Source organism: Boleophthalmus pectinirostris, unplaced genomic scaffold (genome assembly GCF_026225935.1).
Source record: "Boleophthalmus pectinirostris isolate CB_2022bp ecotype Guang Dong unplaced genomic scaffold, ASM2622593v1 HiC_scaffold_17, whole genome shotgun sequence".
Classification (NCBI taxonomy): Eukaryota; Metazoa; Chordata; class Actinopteri; order Gobiiformes; family Gobiidae; genus Boleophthalmus; species Boleophthalmus pectinirostris.
The window spans coordinates 10,412,931-10,436,201 of NW_026571115.1; the positions used below are offsets into that span (position 1 = coordinate 10,412,931).

General features: G+C 37.5%; 1 protein-coding gene across 1 annotated transcript in view; it reads right to left on the minus strand.

Moving 5' to 3' along the window:
• The window catches only part of LOC110161700 (SH3 and cysteine-rich domain-containing protein 2), a 103,304-nt gene that overhangs the window by 11,119 nt on the left and 68,914 nt on the right, over window positions 1-23,271 (minus strand). The window contains exons 4-8 of the mRNA XM_055152871.1: window positions 21,029-21,113; window positions 17,589-17,704; window positions 15,310-15,376; window positions 15,104-15,192; window positions 10,789-10,877 (exon numbers count right to left, since the gene is read on the minus strand). Of these exons, the coding sequence (XP_055008846.1) occupies window positions 10,789-10,877; window positions 15,104-15,192; window positions 15,310-15,376; window positions 17,589-17,704; window positions 21,029-21,113 (446 nt within the window). The remainder of the gene's footprint in view (window positions 1-10,788; window positions 10,878-15,103; window positions 15,193-15,309; window positions 15,377-17,588; window positions 17,705-21,028; window positions 21,114-23,271) is intronic.

The window sequence follows — 23,271 nt, forward strand, 5'->3', positions numbered from 1 at the left end:
ACCAGATGCCCTTCCTAATGCTGCCCTCTTAATCCACTTCAAATGATGTCAAAAGGGGAAATTTCAAATACCGTATTTTTACTATATGTTGCACTATAAGTTGCACTTTTTTTCATGGTTCAAGTGTTCCTGCGACTTATACTCCGGTGTGACTTATATATTACAATTTTCACACTGACTTTTTTTCTAGGCTTGTGTGTCTACTACTCCTATTACTCCTGTACCACTGTCACTTGTCTACCTCTGTCCTGTCTGTATCATGTCATTTGATTGCACCATTACTTCTGTACCACTAAAAATTTAAAATTTAAACAAACTTATAAAGACAACTGAGAAGACTGAACACAAATGCCCCCAAAGAGAAAATCATATTTACAAGCTGCAAGTAGCGAAATATGTAGCCGAAAACAGTAATTGAGCAACAGAAAGAAAGTTTGGAGTCAGCGAGAAACTTGTGACAACCAGGAGGGTGCGCCACGCAACTTTCCTGGAAGTCACAGGATAGATCAACAAAGCCTGGACTTCAGTGACAACCGAAACCATCCTGTTGGGATTCAGAAAGGCCAAAATAATTCTAACTGAAACTGAGTCTGATGACAGCCAGACCTACACATTTTTTGGCTGGTGCGACTTGTACTTAGAAGCGTTTTATAGTCCGAAAAATACGGTGCATGCACCAGGACTAAATTACTAATATAGCTAAAGTAATTCGACTAAACTAGGGTTATCCTTTTGGCATTTCTAAGATGGATTTCCACAGAGTAATTTGTATTTCAGTTGTAACCTTTAAACAATAAGATGAAATGTCTGTGTAATCCCTCAGTTGTCCAGGTAGATCCATAACAAAAGAAAAATTCTATTCTGTCAAATGGACAAAGTTTTTGATTGAATACATTTCGTAGCTCATCCAAGCTCCTTCTTCAGGTCCGGTCAGATTGATGGTGGACGCTGCCTTACATCTGTCTGAAGGGAGGAACTAACTAAGGCAGTGTCCACCAGCAATCTGACAAATATATTACGAATAAATAACCTTGACAAAACAGTGGGCCAGGATATAACCAGAAAAATTTACCAAGAACTAAACTAGTACTAGAAATCTGCTGATCCGATACTAGTTCTGGATATCAGCCTAGATACTGAAAATTTTGCTGAATCGGATATGAGCTTCTCAAATATCGATTCAGTTGATATCCTGGTTGGACTTATGTAATTAGACTGCATGTTGTAGTTGGCCCAGAAAGTCACATAATATTTGAACTTTTATTTGCAAAAAGCTGTTCTGTGGTTACATGAGAGATAAATAACATCTACATAACACATTTAGATCAGTTTTGTCTTTTTATTTTTATTTCAATGAAATAGTGTTTTCAGTCTCTGCACTGGTATCGAGAATCAGCAGTTTTTGGGGCCCAGATTTTGACCCTCTTCCTATTAATTTATATTAGAGGGGGGCCCATGTGCAGTTTCTTGCCCCAAGCCCCAAATTTTGTTGACGGGCCTGGGTATCGGAACTGAAAAAGCTGGAGCAGTGCATCATTAGACCAGGATATAAGCAGAAAAATGAACGAAGAACTAAAGCAGGTATTAGATAAGTTTAAATCAGAACTAACCCAGAACTAAACCAGGTCTAAACTTTTACTAAACCTGCAGGCAGTTTTCGAACCACTGTTGTAATTATCCATTTCATTACTCTTCGTACTAACAGTGATCACATTGAGTCTCTGCTTATAATAACCCCTTCAGCAAATTCAATTGTCTGTTCTACTATGGACCACTTGCACTCTGAAACACATTTTCAACTAATGATTTAATTTTTCATATTTTCTGTTTGATTAAAAATATATTTCAGCTCGGGTAGATACAAATGAGTGAGCTGTAATGAGCAGTTGATAAAATGGTGGTTCGTAAGGGATTTAATTGAGATGAGTGACTGGGGCCTAGACAGTGTTTTGTGAAGAAGAGGAGATGGAGAGGTTGAGGAGGCCAACAGTTCTGCTGCTGTGATGGAGCTTAAAAGTTTTTTTAGTGCAGACAAAGGTGGGTATAGCATTCACTATGCTCTTTATGTTACTTTGAAATAATGCTGTACTTGTCAGAGTAGTTTTCAAATATTTAAAATTTAAATTTAAAATTTAAATAAAATTTAAATATTTTACAGTATAGACAGACAGATGGACAGATTTACTTTTTAAAAAGTCCTATATTAAGCAAAACTGACTCTTGTGAGTTTTAAACCATGTTATAATGTTGTTTTCTTCTCAAAAACATACTTGGAGTTGTGTTTTGTTTCATTAACAGACATTTAACACACAAGCCATGCATAGTTAGGTTGTGTTCTGCTCTCAAATGGAAAACACTCCACCTTGTGATGCCATGTGGTAATATAGGAAGTGCTCCACTGTGTTTTTAAACTCCATACACCTTCACTAGAATCATTTGTATGATTTCAGCCCTGGAATTGCCCATCTCTACTGAACTAAAGGCAAAAAAGGGAGTACTTAACTTGAAAACAGCCACTTCATAACATCACAAAGTGCAACAGAGTGTTTTGAACTTTGGGGATGTACACAGACTGTCGTACCAACTATAAGTCATACTTTTTTCATGGTTTGGGTGGTCCTGTGACTTATAGTTCGGTGCGACTTTTATATTAGAATTTTCACACTGACAGCTACCAGAAGGCATTCTAAGCTTGTGCGAAATATGCAGCTGAAAACGATAATTGAGCAGCAGAAAGAAAGTTTGGAGTGAGCGAGGAAACTTGTGACAACCGGGAGAGTGCACCATGCAACTTTCGTGGAAGTCATTGGATGAATCGACAAAGCCTGGACTTCAGTGACAACTGAAACCATCCTGTCGGGATTCAGAAAGGCCAGAATAATTCTAACTGAAACTTAGGCTGAGTCTGACGACAGCTACGCAGAAGAGGAAGTGGTGCGCCGTTTACCTCCGGAGGGTGCGGACTTGGTCAGAAGTGACCCCAAGGATGAAGAATTCAATGGATTTAGTGATTTGGAGTGAGATGGAGAGTTTGGTAAACTTGTTCTGTTCTGTTGTTTATGTTATAGTTATCTGAAGAACTGTTCATGTGACGTTAACAGCCTGTTGTTCTCTATTCTATTGTTATTACTATAACTTGCCTTTCAAGATGAAATGTCAGTTTCTGGTCTCTGATTAAATATATAAAAAAAAAGTCTTAGTACGGTGTGACTTATATATGTTTTTTCTTCTTCATTACACATTTTTTTGGCTGGTGCGACTTATACTCCGGGAGCAACTTATAGTCCGAAAAATAAACACAAAACACAACTCGAGGCATGTTTTTGATGAGGTATCAACATTATAACATGACCTGTTTCTCACAAGAGTCCATCTTGCATGATATAGGACCTTGAATAAAACAGTGGTAGGGCGATGGAGGGGAGAGAGTGTAATGTGGCCTGGGAGGTGATTGTATAAGAAGCAAAGTTAGCAGACAGAAGAGACAGCCTTCCAAAATGATTCTACTATTTTATTTTTATTACCAGCGATCCTGTTTATAATTCCCCTTGCATACATTTGCAGGGGCCTGCTGAGAGGGGCTGAATCATGACTGCATCCCCGTGCGTGGCGTTGCATACAAATAATGGGGAGCAATCTGCAACTTAAATTACTACTTTCTATTCATGTAATTTACCACAAACTATAATTTAAATTTTCAGCTAATATTTTGTGCATCATTAGACTGATATGATCGGGTTTAATCAGTGGAGTTTGTTGTCTTGCAAAAACAGTAATTAAAAACCGACAAAAGATAATTATTTTGGCATTGATTCTGCAGATAATATTTGAGAAATGAAGCTGAAAGTCCTATTACACATTCCCTAATGACCGAACTCTGCCTTTCGTTTGAATATTGTGATTTTTCGTGGTCATTTTCATCAGCATTGTTGATGAAAACTATTTCCCTAAACATTAATAAGATGTTGTGAAAAGGCTGGGACAGTGTGACCTCTTTTGGCTTTGATTGGCCATTGTTCATCCTTGTTTATCCAGGAACTCAAATGAGATGAGAGGCTTATGTGGAGAGCCAGAGCAATTAAAGGGATTTTAGGGTAAATATTATTATAACTTTTTAGGTCAAAGTTCAAGGGTTGCTTGAGGGCACACAAGGAAATGCATTCAAGAAGAAATATACCAAAAATGTAGTGATTTTCTGTTCAGAATGCTCATTATCTTTCTATTATTGATACTTTGCAGCAGATGTCTTCAACACTTCCTGGGGGTGTCATGCTAACTGTAGGCACTGATCTGTCTGAGGTTTTATTAGACTTTAATCTGTACTTTATTTTATCTGATCTGATACATGTCACAAGCTGGCATCAACCAACAGTTTTTCAGTTTTCAGACCATTTTAAAACTGTCTTAATGAGTGCTTTGAGTCACCATGGAAACTGATGAATATTTCACCATACGAATACATGTTGAACCCCCCAGTGCAATGTCACAGCAAAATATCAAAGATGACACTCAGCGTGAATGTATTTCAAGTATTCAGAACACTTTGGGAATGTGCAAAAAATATATTCAGTCGATAAATCAAATTTAAAATCTCTACTGGGCTAAAAGAAAGTCTATTTCAATTTGACACTATTTGCATAATATCTCATCTTCAAAAACGCATCATCTTTAAAATATGTAGAGTGTTTCGATTTGAATGAGGCTGGAATTCCACTGGGAAGTGGGAGATCGCTGGGAATTCAAGGTGCCACAGTGGGGTGCCTGTCAAAAACTGCTGTTGTGGCCTTAAGCAAGACAATTCACTTACATTGCCTAGTAAGAAAGTGGTGTGTGTGTGTGAGTGAGTGATGGTGGTGGCTGGAGGCGCCGATAGCGCAGATTGGCAGACACACTTCTCTTAGTTGTTGTTTGAATTACCCCCCAATCCAAAAGGACCAGCATTTCAAACCACTCTGAAGAAATATTTGTTTTCTTACAGGTGTGTTAAAGAGCATTAACAATTCATTGGTCCCGCTGCTGTATTTGTATTTTTTCATTTTGGAGGAAATATGTGTAATGTTACGTTTACTTTAAGATGTTTAAATAAAATATATGTAGAGCAAATAGCATTTCTGTCTTTTTATTAAATATGATTCAAAGGTGCATTATAATGTGTCCATTGTTGAGCTTTGTGCTTTTGTATGAACATGCCAAGAATTGATTTCTTCTTGAATATGTATCCCAAAGGAGATGAAGAAGTCATATAATGCATTCACCAAGTTTGCGCCCCCATGCCCATATTGAGCTAATCACAAAATATACAGATAATTTGACAAAAAAAGATAAGGGTTTGTATCTCAACACACTGAACTGTCTTAAAACTAGCCCACATCCAGCACTTGAAATCACAGAATCAAGCTTTAAATATCTCTTCAAATGAGCAGAACGTCACAAGGTCAGATCACAACTGGACCCCAATTTTTGGCATGATTGCAAATATGTGCATTGTGTCACCATGGTAACTACTGAACATACCACCATACATACAAGTACAACCAGTGATGGAGTCAATTGTGTTACTTAAGTAAGATACCGGAGCAAAAAAAAAAAAAAAAAAGTACCCAAGTAAAAGTAAAGATATCCAATGAGCTCTCGATTGTAGTGAAGTAAACATTAAAAACCATCCACTTTAAAATCGAAATACTTAAGTACAGTACATACTACTTTCACTTTGTTAGAGAGACAGAACATACAAACTCCACACACATAGACCTTATACCGTCTATACTGCCCTGGCTAGCCACCATATTTCTACAAAAACAACGTATGTGATTTATCAGGCTGGGGGAATAATTAGCTCTGATGTGTCAAATTGCTCTCACCTTCAACACGGCATCATTATTTACCGGCCTTTTCTCATTACGAAGTTTATAGACCACATTTAGGTGTCATTGTAATTGAAGCAGTACAGCTGTTTGTCTCCTATGATAAATGAGCACGTTGGAAAGCCCAGACTGGAGTGCATTACTAAACATATTGTGACTTGGTTGAGACTGTGGGCAGATGGCAGGGAGCAGACGCTGTATCTACCTGACAGACGTGACCCACAAAACCTGGATCTCTCTCTCTCCTTATTTGAGTCCAAACAAATGCATGAAGCCTCCTCTGCAGCGGGTACAACGTGGAAAATATGTGAAGGATCTAAATTACTGCCTTTTCAGAAGCTGCTGTGACCTGTTGACACTATCAGGTGTTTAGGTGAGGAATTACCGGTACTACTATATTTAGATATTTAATAGATGATAAATGACATTATGTTCCAACAATAATCAGCAGATATGTAAAGGCAATTATTTTAGATTACCAATCACAAATACAGTCTTCAAATCAGTAATTCTGAAAAAAGTGGGGAGATGTACTACTGTTTCCTCATCAAAAACATACCTGGAGTTGTGTTTTGTTTCATTCACACATATTTAACACACAAGTCCATATTTTAGAGTGGAGTTCTTCTCTCAAACAGTAAACACTCTGTTCGACTATGTGATGTCATGCGATAATACAGGAAGTGCTCCACTGTGTTTTTAAACTTCATACATCTTCACTAGAATAATTTGGATTCTAGTGAAGCCCTGGAGAACAGAAAATTTTGATCTTTAGAGATGTAGACAGACTAATAATAAAGGATAACACCAACATGGGTGAATGAAACAAAACACAACTGTGAGTAAGTGTGTGCAGAAATATCAAAATATCGATGTACCATTTCATTTAATGTGCTGCTACAGTATCAATATTACGGGCTGCTGTATCGATATATCGTCAAGAGACATTTTAGGTATACTTTAATAAATAAATTTGTGTAAGAGCTGCAGTTATGTTGACATTTTCACTGTTTGGAGTAAAATGGGTGTTTTTCATATTAACTCTGCACAAACTTAGTGGACTTTTAGTATCAGAGCCAGGAGTTAGCTTTTGTTTTTCAGTGAACCTGAACCATGTTGAATTGATGTGAAATATATCGTATCGAATCGAAAGCTCACTGTATTGAAAAGCGGTCTATGCATCGAGGTATGTATCGTAGCGGCAACTTCTTAAGTATGTAAGTATCTACCATTTCCTGTTTGCTTTATTTATTATATTGATAGCTTTCTCCCTCTGTTGCGTCTCAAGCCAGAACCAAACATGGTTTATTTTGGTTTGTTTATTTCCGTGACGCATGTGGAAAGACAGAGCTCATTGGTCACCTATAATTTACAAATAAAATTGAAAGTTTATCTCACCTCAGATAACCATGGTTTAGTGCTTCGCGCATCAAAAATTTGCTTGTTTTTCAATCTCCTGCAATGTTTTTTTTCTTTATTTTTTCCTTGTCAGAAGCCATTACTTGTTTTGATATAGACGTGTGTGGGAGATTCAACAGTGACTCGACTCATACCTTTGGAAAGTATTAGGTGTATATTATGGATCCCAGGCAAATTATATTGTGTGTAATAAGCTTCAATGTCCAAGTAATTTCCCTTGTGGATCAATAAAGTCTATTGCTATAGGATCCAGTTACAGTAATTTGGGAACGCTTGGACGATTAGTATACACAGAATTATATGCAATAAATATATAGTTTAGTTAGTTCAAGATTATGTTGACAACTTTTCTGGTGGAGGGTCCCCTACCTGCTTGTCTCTACGGAGATGTTATTGCTTTGCCTGGAATGTTCCATGGTATGACATTAAACATATCCATCTAGCATATTTTTCATTACAGGTGTTTCTGTTGCTCAAAAATACAATAATTTCTTTTGTGAATAGAAGTGACTCTCCTCAGATCTGAACTGTAATGTAGCGTAGTGCTGTAACCTGCTTGTCTCCCTTGTCATAGATAGGTTTAATCTATGCTGTCGAACATTCTAAATAAAGCAATAACATTTCCATAGAGACAAGCAGGTGGCGGACCTTCCACTAGAAATGTTACGCAGAGCAGCTAAAGTGATCCACACATATAAACAACCATAACAAAAACACAAAACTGTCAAAAGAATTAAAGGGACAGTTCGGAATTTTGGACATAGGACCTCCAAGTTAGCCAGAGTGTTGGAGATGTGTGTAGTCACTTTTTTAAGTATTCCATCCAGTACTTGTATTTGCAGATGTCGCTGGTGCTAGGCTAGTGCATGTCAATGGCCATAGTTAGCCTGCCACTAAAAACACTCGAAGCAAAACTATTATAACGCCAGACTGTCGATGAGAATGTTAGATGTAAAACCAACCTTGCATTTGAAAGATTTATGTCTGAGCAGCAGCAGCGAGTTGTACTTCCTGACAGAAAGCATGGCAGTGGCGGAGTGATATATAAGAAAATAGTCCCTCAACATGTGAAGATGCGTGTGATACAAGGTTAGTTTTATTTCAAACCTTATTCTATCAACACAGACATTTACATTAACAGTCTGGTGTAATAATAGATTTGCTTCCGGTGCTTTGTGGAGTGGGTAAGACTGGTTTTAGTGGCAGGCTAACTATGGCCATTGACATGCACTAGCCTAGCACCAGTGACTCTATAAGTAAGTACTGCTATATTCATTTGCAGGTTATAAATAAAGCTGCATATGTTTCTTTCTGGATTCTAGCTGGCCATTCACCGGTGTACACTCTTTATATGCAATCCAGGTATTTATGGTGGTTTCTTACAGTCAGGGTCTTCCTCCTAAGCTTTTCCTGAGCTGGACTTTGCCTACAGCAGCAAAATTTGTAATGCATAAGGTCTCTGCAGCTTGAGATATCTGCAAATGTTACTCCCATATTGGAAGGATATGGTGAATTCATCTTGTATGTCTAGTACACAGTATTTTAAAAGTGGGTACTGCAGTGTGAATGGATACATGGGGAGTCACTTTTGCGTATAGGACATTTAACAATTTATTTAATGCTCTTGTTTTGAAAGAATGTCGGGCTGTTTGAATTATGTAAATGCTGAAACTGAATATGTCATTGTCATTTTAAGAGTGAACAAGGAAAATAATACAACATTTATAGTTTCACATCATGAGTGAATAGAGGTGTATCACATGCCCAGGAATAGACAAATCATAATTTATTAAGACAAACTGTAGCACTGTGACTTTGCACTTGCTCCAGAAAAATCAAAATGAACCCAATGATTCAAAATTAAATGAACTGTGTGCCCATTATGCATCCACAATATTCAGTTAGCTGCAGCTTCTTATTGTTTACAAGAATAGAGGGGGCAGTTGCACGTGTTGCCAGGTCCACGTGTTGTTTTTAATGACATCCTTTCTAAATCTAAAACAAAAACATTGTGACCGGGGAGTCTCCTTTGACGTCATGGCCTGGTTTTTGAGTTCTGACTGCCGTCCTTCTTCTCATGCAAGTCTAATACAGCAAAAACACCTGGAACACTGTCAAATTTAAATAATTTAGAAATTTTTCATTTATTTTATACTGGTTATTTTACTCAGTATTATATAGTAATTATTTTAGACTACACAAAGAATATCTATATCTGTATAAAAGGTATCAGATTTAACAGTACAATAAAATACTTGAACATAGCAGTACCTAGTTTTACCCATTTAGATGTGGTTAGCTATGGCTCCACGCCCTCGCCCTAAGCAAGCATAAAAATTTTTGGACACGTAATTTTTAGAATGCATTAAAAGTGAATGAGATTGGCTCCACTGCACGAGCTAGGCATGCGTATGGAGTACGTAGATTTCAGAAAATAGGTTGTGCATTGACCATCAGTACAATGTGCTCCTGGGGCAGGTATGTATCGTGTGAAAGAGCCCAGTTTCAGGTGGAAATACAAGCTTATTCAGCTGGTTATTTTCACTGTAGACCTGATACAAGAGGCTAAACGCTCCCAGTCAAGTTTGATCGACTTTCCCATTGAGAAACACAGAGCCAGTGTCACACATACACGTCCTGCTGGAGCTGCCAGTGGAGCCACCACAGGCGCGCATCATCACCATTTGTAATAGCTGCCTGAATTGCATTGCAGCATTAGTAAATCATTTGCTCATGGCTTGATAACCATTAATAAATGTTCAAATTTGTACTTAAATATGCATTTACAAATATACACACAAATGGTTAGTTCATAAGTAACTAAGTATGAAATAATTATGAGTAACTATTTACAGCACAGGCTAATTAAATGCATGTTAAGTGCTAATTAAGTAGTTATTAAGTCTGAATGTCTCTTAATTAAGTATTTGTTTATTGTTAATTAAGTCTTTGTTCATGCTTTGTATACTTTAGATTACTCAATAATATAATATAATATTGCATTGATTTTTTATTTTTTTATTTTTTTAAGCCAGATGCCCTTTCTCAATGAACCATCTTTATTCCTCCATGCTTAGGACTGGCACAAAGAGTAGACTGACTTGCCCTTCTCTACAGCTAAAATACTTCACCTTCATTCGAGATAAATATTAAACTACACTTTTTATAACATTTTAAAATATTTTTTATTCCTGCCCCTGAGCATTTCGTGACTCTATGTGTTATTTTTCTCTTTTTGCAGACTTCCTCTTTCATGTGTCTTCCCTCTCCCCTGCTGCTCTGTTCATGGGACATTGCAGAGTATAATTAGTCGTCCTTAAAGATTGTCCTCTGCACACGGCGTCTCCATAGCCCAAATACTCTCTGTCACGTAGCTGTATTTCAAATGGCCAGTATCACAGAAGCACCTGTGTATATGTACATGTGTATATATGTGTGTGTCTGTGTGTGTTAGAAGAGTAACTAGGCTGCGATGTGCACATTCTTAATGTTACTTTGCACTCACTGTAGTTCCAGGTCATTTTGCTCCTGAGGCAGAAACTTGTACAGAGCGACGTAAGTGTGGATGGACTGAACATCAATGCGCTTGGGAACCTGTTAAAAGGGACAGAAAGGAGAAGATGAAAAACATATTAACGGTCCTTTATTACACAACTTTGACTCTTGTGAGCTTTAACTAATTTTATAGTGTTGTTACCTCATCAAAAACACCTGGGGTTGTGTTTAGTTTCATTCACACTTGCTCTCCAAAGCTCATAATGCCCTGTTCTGCTTTGTAATGTCACGTAGTAGTAGTTTTCAAGTGAACAGCTACCTTTTACTTTTAGTTCAGTAGAGATTGGAAAATGATCAAAATGACTCTTGTGAAGTTGTAAGGAGTTTAAAAACAGTGGAGCACTTCTGTATTACCATATGACATCACAAGGTGTATGTTTTTTGTTTTGTTTTTTAAATGAAGAAACATAACAGATCAGAAAACAGTGTGATATGGGCCCTTTAAAAACAGCAGAGGTGACTGACAAGTTAATAACATTTCAGGTTACTCTAGAGGTTCTTAAACTGTAGAACACAGGGTTCCTCCGGTCACGGAAATCTCGAAAATTTCATGGAAATTGAAAATGTCATTTTCCAGGCCTGGAAAAGTCATGGAATTTTGTAAATTCAATGAAAGTTTTGGAAAAGTCATGGAATTTTTGTATCTCTTTCACACATCAGGCTATTATAATTATTTCCAAATGTCTGTGCCTTTTGTTTAAAAGAGATGACAAAAAATGCCCTGACAGTACATTAAATGTTAAAAAACTATAATACCAAACCATAAGGTGAGTGAAAAGGGTTAACATTTCATATTTAGCCCTAAAAGTCTGATCAATTCTACAAATGTAGGTGCCATAAAGTCATGGAAAATTTACTTTAGGTTATGAAATAGTCATGGAAAAGTTTTGAAATTTTGTCAGTGAAAAAAGAGTGGGAACCCTGAGTACATGAACTGCTGGAGGTGCATGCGCTCCTTCAGGTGGTTCATGACCATAATGAAGGTCATACATCATGTGTTTTTAAAGGCCCTGTAACCAATTTATTCCCATGGATTTGAGCAAACTTTTCTTACCCCAGTAGAGATATACTGTGTAAGCAGCTCTTGAGGTCAAAAAAGGCTGCTGTGTACTGTCTGCAGCTCATTATAAAGCTTTTTTTTTGTCAGATAATCAGGCGGTGCCCAGTTAGCATGCTAGTTATCATTAGTTTTATCATGATGGCACTCCAATTGCAACTCTAAAATTCTAAAAATTTAAAAGCACTTATAAACTTATTACGGTGAATATCTAAGATGCTCTGAATGCATAAGGTAAGTGAGGAATAACTTTGGACCACTGCTGCTTAAATTTAATTAATTCATTTAATTTTTCATTTTTTTAAAGACAGTAATAACCTTTAAGCCGTTTTAAGCTTTTGGACATCTTAACCTTGGTATAACTTGCATTTATGTATTTGTCTTGGAACATCTCATCACTTTATTTGGCACAGAATTTGTTTATTCAGAATGACAGCAGAGAGAGCTAGGACTGCATACCTATTGCATAAAAAAAAGACTTATTTGCTTGTGGCTTTTCTGGTCTGGCATTTCCACAACTTTAATTTCCATATTAATTAAAGGTCCAATAAAACACAAAATTGGCTCTTGTGAATTGGAGAATGTCGTTACTTCCTCAAACACATACCTGGAGTTGTGTTTAGTTTCCTTTACAGATGTTTGAGTAATCCTTTAGTATCAGTCTCCGTTCCAACTTGTGATGTCAGGAAGTAGCAGTTTTCAAGTTAACAGATACCTTTTACCTTTAGTTCACTAGAGATGGGCAATTTCAGGTCTGAAATGAACCAAATGACTCTAGTGAAGGTGCACAGAGTTTAAAAATACAGTGGAGCATTTTCTATATTACCACATGACATCACAACATGGAACAGAGAGTTTTTTGTTTGAGAGAAAAACTAAATGTGCAGGATTTGTGTGTTAAACATGTCTTGAATGAAATAAAATACAACTCCAGGTATATTTCTTGATGATAACATTATACCATAGATCAGAAAATAATGTAATAATCTGTAGGACATCAGACTGAGAAGATCACCTTCTGTTGAAAACTATTAAAAACAATGATCTTATAAGAGCTCTGTATGTGGTCATATAATAAACGGACAGAGGTTCATTTTAAAGGTCTGCCACTTCCAGCCCACAGCAGGCTTTGGTGTTTTATAGTTACATTGTACAAGACATAGAGAGGTCTCCCACTGTGACACACTCCGGCACATGTGAGTCTATGGCCACGTTCAGACTGCAGCCTGAAGTGACCCAAATACGATTTTTTCGCCCCTATGCGACCTGTATCTGATCTTTTGACAGTCTGAATGACACAGATCCAATTTTTTTCAAATGTGACCCAAGCCACTTGGATATGTGCTCCTGAAACCAGTACATATCCAATCTTTTGACATGTGATTTCAGTCTGAATGGCTAGGTCACATTCATCCCATCTACATGTCAGGCTTGGAGTCTAGTCAATGGAGGGAAATAAATAATTAATATTTGGGGGATAGCTGTATTCAGCATGAATTGGAGAGGTGTTATTGGAACCGGGCAGTTTTTGAAATTATTGCCAAAGAAATGGCAGAGCGTGACTACAGGTGGTCCTGCCTTCAATCTCAACAAAGAAAAAAAAAGCCTGCAAGCCAAATAAAAGGAGGCTAGAGATTCAAACAAATGATGCAGTAGTGGACGTGTAACCTGGGAGACAAGCCCAGTGTTTAGACTACTTCCTTAAACATCGAGCACGCTCGCTGCGTATGAAGTTGTCCTGTCCTCCATTGCGCATGCGAGACACTTTTGAGGCGTTTAAAGTTCACACTCGGGATCACATATAGGTCGCATTTAATTGGAAATGTGAACGACCTCACATAAAATCTGAATTAAGCATTAAGCCCTGCAGTCTGAACGCACCCATAGAGAGGCCTCCCACTGTGACACACTCAGGCACATGTGAGTCTATGTCTGTGGATGACACGTGTTTCAGTGGATGAACAGAATCAAGGAGCAATAGAGAGGGGGACATTTAAGAATACTCTGTGCTGTTCTGTATAGATGGTTTGTAATCATTTTGAATTTTAACTTTGTCAAGTTTATATTTTGTTCAGTCATCTAATACCAGCACGTCCACATTTACAGTCAGCATTATTTACTCAAACTATAAACTGTATATACTGGTCATGATTTGGTTCCATCATCTCTGGCTCTACTTCACTTTCTATTGAAAAGTTGTCACCCTGCTCTCTGTAACTGCTGCTGTCAGACTCCTCATTTTGTACTTAATATGTTTGTATTAACCTGCTCTGTATGATCCTGGTGTTTTGATTTCACTATTTTGTCCAAAAATCAAGCTCTGAACAGACCAATGAGGTGCCTTCTTCCCACAAGGTTGCACCTGTTAGTGTTAGCAACAGGTTTGATTGACAGCATTGCTAAGTGCCCGCCCCTGCCAAACCAGCGGGGTATTACTTTCAACAGCCTCGCTCCTGATTGGCTCTTTGGTTGCTGTGCTACACATGCTTGGATTTCCAAATATGGCTCTTGGCTCCAAATCCACTATATCTGCTAACCTCGACTGGCTTCATTTGGCTTTAGAGCTGAACACTATGAATGACGTCACACGCCCTCAGTCCACTTCTATTACACAGTCTCTGCTTCAAACAAATGGAAAATGTAATGCTGCAGGTCAAATACAATTAGATGGTCTGGGAGATTGGGAGTGTGAGAAAGTTTGACAGTTTATTTTGCTTTGTCATCTTAGACATTGAAATCGTGTATTGTTTTAGTCTGACTTGTTTCACTAATCTACACACTCAAGCCATGTCCCTTCATCATTCTTATTGCCAAGACACAAAATGCATCTCAACTTTGATTTCAAAAACCTTCAAAAAGTTCATGGTCCTTCTTAGGTGTTTGGTTTTTGAACAAAAACAGGTGAGAGCCACAAACTGAAAAACTGTTGACTAAAACTCGCTGGCTTGTGACAGTAATTTGATGTGTTAAAGACTCGTTTAAGTGCACAAGTCCGTTCACCTGTTGTAATTCCAATCAATATCACTATTTCTGGTCAGATTGTGTTAAAACAAAGCTCAGATTAAAGTCTAACTTGAGTAACAGAGCACCACAACCCCAGAGAATGTTGGCGATATCAATATTTAACTTTTATTTTTTAAACTTTTTAGCTCTTGTATAATTGACATTGACAGTGTAAGGATCATCTGCATATAAAACAAAACTGTACCTTTACACCGCTCTCCTCCGCTGGGGTCTGGTTCTGCACATCACTGGACTCTTCCTCCTTCTCTATCTCCACGTCAGGCACTGGAATTTCTATAAAAAAGGAGAGAGATTCTCTTAACATGTGCCTTGACTGCTCCCTGTAACCAATCATGTCATGCAAAAAGCAATTTCAGATAGCAGGAAGAGCAAATCAGTGTTGACACATACCTGCTGCTTCTGTGGGCATATCCTCTTCCATGCTGTACTGTCTCTGCGTCTCCTCTCCTCCCTCTCCCTGCATCAAAACAATCACAAAAATACTAAAATACAAAAATAATATAATATTAGAGTCATGCTGGGGTTTTGGATATCATTGTAAAATCTTCTACAGAATACACCATACACGCCGTGGGTTGCAGAGTGAAAAATTGGTACTGTTGCCATAGCAATTTACAATTCACATCAATCTTCTATCTTTTAATAAAAACACACTGGAAGAAGACATGTGATAGCGGTTTTCTCTCCCAAATTCACTGTTATTTATGAAATTACATCTAAAATTCAATATGGCTGGTATCTTATCTTACTTTTATTTGTTATTATAGCTCCAGATTGTAAATGTCTGAATTTAAAGGTCCATTCTGTTGTTGGGTGAGCTGATTTTACATTACAATGTTATGGACCATAGTTCTAAAAGCATATCCATGAGTTTCAGGGTGATAAAAAAAATGTGTGTTGCCATGACTTTTAACAATGCAATCAATACACAATATCCTATCTTTTGAATGGTAAAAAGTACACAAAATGACGGCTATATTTGTTTTGAATGGTTAATCGCTACGGCAACAGTGCAAATTTGGCATCATTCTGAAAGCTGTAGTTAATAGCTGATAGTTTGTAAACGTGTAAAGTTTATTCTGTTGTTGGATGGGTGAGTTGAGGATTTATATATATTCTGTGTCAGAGTGATGCAAAACTACCAGAGTTACCAATGCAAGACATAAAATTATATATTTTGAAAGGTGAAACAGGTGCACAAATTGGTGTCTATAGGTTGTTGATTAATTGTTAATTGCTATGGCAACATTCCTAATTTTTCATCATTCCGAAACCAATATGAAGCTGCCAACATGAAACCCAAGTCTAAGTAAATAAATAAATAAAATAAAGCATTTAATCCATCATATTTTTGTATAATAGCTTCAAAATGTAAAGGTCCAAATTTACAGGTCCATTCTTTACGATTAATTGCCAGTTAATCACTATGGCAACAGTCCTAATTTATTATAATTCTGAAAACAATATGAAGCTGAAACCCAAGTCAGTAAAAAAAGCACATAAATAAATACAACTACATAATGTATAATGTTTTTGTATATAATTTCACTTTTGACTAAGGAGACAGCAACTTACTGTATATAACCTATTATCTATTATGACCTATTACTGAAAGTACTTGTTAGTGTCACTCAAGTCTTATGTCTGTACATGTCTGTCAAAGTGACTTCAAACTCAATGCTCCATTCTCTCTGACAGCTACAGTCTGAGTATTTATGGAACATTAATGTAATGTAACATTGATGTTAATGTAATTTCATGGTCAATGTAGGTTACTGTAAGTATCTCTCAACCCAAAACCCTTACTGTGAAATAATGGGGCTTTCAAATAGCGCCTTAGTGACCATAACGCTAACTGTTGACTTAATGATGACATAAATTGCTAAAACGACACGCGAGAGGCTAATCTGAGGTGCTAAAACCACTCTCCTTTATTAGTCTGCTCTGACGTGACCCAACATGCAGAATTATTGGTATTTATGGGGTGAAATGAAAGTTAAAGGGCCCATATTACATTATTTTTTGATTTATGTAATAATGTTGTTTCCTCATCAAATACAGAGTTCTTCTCTCAAAGAGAAAACACTCTGTTCAACCTTGTGATGCCATTTGGTAATACAGGAAATGCTCCACACCATCACTAGAATCATTTGGATAATTTCAGATCTGGAATTGCCAATCTCTACTGAACTAATGGTAAAATGCAGCTGTTCACTTGAAACTTGCCACTACATGACATCACAATGTAAAACAGAACAATTTGAGCTTTGGAGATATAAAGAGAATAGGCTTACTCAAGCATGAAACAAAAAAAAAAAAAAAAAAACTCCAGGTATGTTTCTGAGAAGGGAACAACATTATACCATGACTTAAAGGTCATAAGAGTCAATTTTGTGTAATACAGGCCTTTAAAATGCATACGACAGTTTTTCATGTTTCTCTAATTATCACTTGGTTTGGTGTTATAGTATCTGTGGTAAATAATGGGCTTTGTTTACATTATGGTTGCTAGGTAACAATTATGGATTTACCTTGAATAACCACAAAGTCAAATTATGAGCTTAACTATTAGGCAAGCTATAATGCTGTTTTAGTAAAATGAATAGTCTAATGTATAATATGCAGTTTGAAATGACACAGTATCCCTGCAGCAGGAGAGGACTTCTTACCAGGCTGCGTGTGGGAGACTCAGACAAACTTCCAAAACTGGAGCGACTCATCTGGGCCAGAGACGTGCCATAGCGCAGAGCGGCGTAGATGGGATCCACACGGGACCGATGGCTTTCTGAAACAAAACATTCAGTTAATATATTTTATAGAACAGACTCAGCTGACTTTTATGTTGCACTACCATATTCCTTGCACAGTAATACAATGCCATACCGGTTTGTCAAAGCCTGATCTTGTCAGATCGTTGAAGATATGCAAGGTCGGGCCTGGGTAACACTTGGATGGAAGACCACTGGGAAAATCAGGTGTCACAGTGGGGCAAAAAACATTGTTGTATCCTTAGGCAAGACACTTCACACACATTGCCTTGCATGAAAGTGTTGTGTGAGTGTTGTGGTGGTGGTTGGAGGGGCTGATGGGGCAGTTTGGCGGTCTCGCTTCAGTCAGAGAATGGAGTAAATAAATAATGCACGATTTGTGGGTGTTTTGAAAGGCGCTATGTAAATCCAGTTATTAATGAATGAATAAATTAATTTTACAATTACCATTAGGGACAACGCAATATAGATTTATGTCCCATGGCTCCATCCAAGTCAACCCTCAATCAAGAATATAACAGATGTGGAAGGAAATGCGGAAGACATTTCCTCTTGAAAATCCATACACCATAACAAAATATAACTCATAATATGATCTAAATTTAACAAATCAGATTAGTGTGTTAAATGCTTTGCCCATTGATTCTGTGGAAGTGCGGTTTCTCAGTGTAATTCTTCCTTTTTATACTTTGACACAAGCAGCCCCCTTCATGGACTATCACTCCTTAGTCCTTTCTTAGTACTTTTTCTCCATCTCTACTACACACATGAACATTCAGCCACATTACTATTATACTGGTGACACATTGGGAGTGAAGTGTGTATCAAAACTCCTGGACTTGTGCCAATCTGAACTAACAGGAGTCTAAATATAACTGTAACACAATCAGTCTTGGACCAACGCGACCCACTTAAGATCCGGAGAGGAGAGGACCACAGCCAAAATCGCTAAGAAGACATGAAGACATAGCAATAATTCAGTACGCTTTGATTTATTTATATTTTACTACACACTGGCAGGACTTATGAGTGGAGCGTGACAGCCTAGTTGTGCTGGAGAAAAAAGGGAATGAGAAATGAAGCTTAAAATATGGAAATCTCAGTGGTGCGTTCAGGGGCAGAGTTTTATGTAGGAGATCGCGGCGTTTGAAGTTATCACAGGATTTTAAAGCATTGGGAAAGAGTCTCTTCCGAAATGAAAAGAGTCAAAAAGATGGGTCTTGAGGGTCAAAAGTGTGGAGGAGAGAGATAGTGAGAGACAGGATTAAGACATTTCTTGAAAGAGAGGAGTTAAAGTGCATTGAAACATAATATTGAGTATCAAATGAGAACTACTACTACTGCTACTGCTACTACTACTACTTCTACTTCTAATACTACTACTACTACTAGTGCTGCTGCTGCAGCTATTGTTGTTGTCATCAGTAGCTCAGTTGGTAGAGCGTTTTTCCACTGATCTAAAGGTTCCACCTCCCACAGATGAATGTTATCGTTGTGTCCTTGGGCAAGACACTTAACCCCTCTTGCCCTGTGTCTGCGTACACTGGTGTCTGAATGTGTGTGTGAACAGGTGAGTGGTTCTTTGTTGTAAAGCGCTTGAAGCTTCTCGAAGGTGCCTTGAAGGTGGAAAAGTGCTATATAAAAACGTGACCATAATACTGTTACTGCTACGATTACTACTACTGCTGCTGCTTGAGTCCTGTTTTAATCCATGTTTAGTTACAGATTTTACTCGATTACAATGTGTGGATATAGTCTACATTTCTTTATTAAGGCTGATTGGTTTTAAGAAAAAAAATGAATTGCGATTATTCAGACAGATTTCGATTTCATCCACGATTTTTTTCCAATCAATAGTTCACATGAACATTTGCAAACATCGCAAAAACTTACACCATACCAGAGTCCAGCACAACAATTTGACACTGGACAGTTTGCGCACATTTTGTTTACGTTTTACAGAAACAAAACTTAAAACCATATGACTAAATTGCATGAACTATAAGCGCTGAAAAAAACAGCTTGCTCCATATGCTGCTCATGCGGTTCAGCATCTGTCGGACTGAAGGACACGACTCAGTGGAATGTGTGTTCTCTTTGTGACAGAGGATGTGCTGATGATGGTGAGACAAGGCGACAGTGGCAGTGTGTGTTGAGTCGACGCAGAACTATACTTTGCCCTTAATATTGGGCTTCAGGAGCACTGCAAAAAATGCGGCTTTGACTCTCCCAAAATAAACAAAACAGTCAATCAATAACTTTACTAACTACAATGTTGAAATGGAAGAACACGCACAGCAGGTTTATCTTAATAACAATGTGTATTTTAATCTGCAACACAATATCTCACATCATTTGTACTTTTTAAAATTTACAAGGCATTCGGTGTTGCAACACTATAGCAAACACTACATAAAACTTTGCCAAACCACTGATCAAAGCCAACTAGTATTAGAAATAATATGTTTTATTAACCACGTCTCTGTAACCCAATTGCAATGTTTTCAGTGGGACTTTGTTAAAATGAGCTTCAGAAATCGCAGATTAAAGCAGCCGTTACCCTCAAATAAACACCACCTCATTAAACAGAGAATCATCTGCTCGGACAAAGAAGGCTCTTATCGAAGATTACAGGCTAAGTGTCCGATCGGTCTAAAAATATTACACTAAAGAATAAATATTTGCAAATTCAACCAGGCCTTTAGTTATATGAGGTCAGTTAAAGTGGGTGATTTTTGGCAGGGCTGAGCTGTGCCTGGCTCTGGCCCAAATGTGACAGTGGAGCAGTGAGCTGGAGGTGATGATGGAAGCTAATGGGCAGTTATCGAAGCGCTAAACATGATAGAACTGCAAATTATGTTTTTAATATCAGTTTTATACATGGTAATTACTATTTCAACTTCAATAAATAAGGACAATATGTTCTCATTGTCCGTCGTCTCTCTGTGTGTGTTTTATGTGCAATGGGGTACTGTTTCTTATTTTTGTAACATTTAACCTGAGCAGAAGGTACATAATGATATATCCAAGGATCTTTAGTGATTCAAAATTAGGCTTATCTTCATTTTTCAGATAGCGGATTAGCTGTGTCCATTTATATATACATCTATCATTTAGCTTTAAAAAGTGTCAGTGTGTCTGTGCATTTTAAGACCACATACTTTGAGGGAGCGGCTGTGTTTCTGGCTGCTCCTCCTCTTTCTCTTTTTCCACTTCATGCTTCGCGGTGTTCAGACGCAATGAAGACATTTCTAGATTCACAGGGACAAAACACGAGCAGAAAAATAGTGAAGTAAAAGTATAAAAACATTTCTTACTCCGTCTGCTCTGTGGACACTTACCTTGGCTGGGCTGCACCTCTTTGACCACAGCCAGTTGGTCGTTGATGATCATGGGAGAGCTGAAGTTTCGCTTGAACGCGCCGGACTAATGGACAAAAGAGGACAAGTCAGTCAGCTTGGGCTAAAATAAAGAAATATCAGTGTCTGTACAGTTATTAAAAGGCTGCCATTGCAATTGTATCATCAGCACCACAATATAATAGACCTTAATCACTACGTCCTGTAATGTCGCGATGTAGGGTAAACGTAACTCCCGGTTAATGCTTTTCTACGGCAAAATATCTGCAGAAATGTTTCGTGTATTCTCCACCAGCTTCATAAATCTGCCCCATCACCAAATCTTCATCCAACAAGGTCAACAGAGGAAATATTCTGTCCATGAAGAATTTATCCACAACTATCAAGGTTAAAAAAATGAAAACATGAAGGCTAACAATGACTAGCATTAGTGAACTACTCCTGAGCAAAACTAATGTTATGGTCATGAATAAAACAGAAGTAACTTGTTAACTCAGACTGATTCTAGTATTAAAATTAAAAACTGATTTCATGATGTAGATATTCGCATAGACAGAGATTTGTGCAGTTTAGATGCTAGACATGTAAACTGTCAACATCTGTAGCATTAGAACTGCACAAATCTCTCAGTCTATGAAATCAGTTTTTAATTTGTGTTAACAACTTACTTATTCACAAATTATTCATTACTTGTTTTATATTTAATGTTTTATTCATGACCATAATGTTTTGTAATGTTTATAATGTTTTGCTCAGGTATAGTTCACTAATGCTAGTTGTTGTTAGCGCTGTTACATTAGCCTTTTCGTCTTTCTTACCTTGATAGTTGTGGATAAATTCTTCACGGACAGAATATTTCCTTTGTGGACCTTGTTGGATGAAGATTTGATGGTGATTTATGAAACTAGTGGAAAATACACGAGACATTTACAGATATTTTGCAATGGAAAAGCATTTATAGGGAGTTACGTTTACCCTACAGAGTGGCACTTCCGGCCGTTGTGAAAAAGTTCTATTAGGAAAACACATGGAAGAAGATTATAATGAACAAAACAAGGAAATGAACAAAGGACTGGTTAAAAAGCTGTGCATCAATATTCAGTCATTATGTAATACAGTAAATTATGAGTCTTAAAGCTGAATAATAGGGCTCTTATTAATTGCAACAGAATAAAAATTGTAATCTGCAATCTCAAACACAGTAATTTAGTCACTTCAAAGCAAAAAAAAAAAAAAAAAGACACAGAAAACACACTCAAATGGGCCATTTCTGACCACTGGACGTCGCATCGCTGTTGGATTAAAGAGGCAATCGAAATACGGAAACGTGCCCAGGGGATTATAAACCGGGACGAGGAGGCTTTTTTACTCTCACACGCCTGGGATACTGCCCTGAGGAAGTCGGAATGCAGATGGCGCTGTCGTCCTGCCTCCACTGGTAGGAAGACAGCGCCAAAACCTGTTTAAATCAGCTGACCGGACACGTCACAGAAACATCAAGTGACCACTGTGAGGAAGAGCGCTAATGAGCAGTCGAAACTGTCAGGTATGAAAACAAACTCTTGGTCTGAAAAGATACCTAATAACACAGAAAACCCACGTTTCTTAAAAAAAAAAAAAAAAAAATCACATTTCCAGTTGCTTTTAGACAAAAATAAAAGGTATTATAGGCAGAATTACTAAAAGGATAACAGCAGCACCACAATAGATTTTACATAGAAAACATTATAAGGCACCAAAAGGACAAATGGACCGGTCTGGTTAGGGCCTGTTTAAAAAGCTGTATTTCAATATTCAGTCATTGTATAACGAAGTAAATTATGAGGCTTAAGACTAATACAAATATTGGATTAAATGCAATAGAATCAGAATTGTCATTTAAATAGTTGTCAACATAGGAATTATTCTCTACAGTATATCTCATTAAATACAGTTGTAGAATAAATTGTAGCCCGAGAGATGACAGGAAGAAGCATGAGGCTAGAGGCTAGAGAACTTTATTTCACCATCAGTACAGAACTCATTCCATTCTAGTCTAGAGCAGTCCAGTCTGCATATACTTCTGTTGTAAGGAGTATTATACCTCTGATGACGCAGGCCAAGATAACAGGGATTGAGAGAGCAGCGAGTGTCCCTGATACAGCACAGAATTGGAATTTCTGTAACAAATATGTGAAACCTGCTAACCCTGTAGTTTAGATCTCTACAAACACTTTCTGAAACGC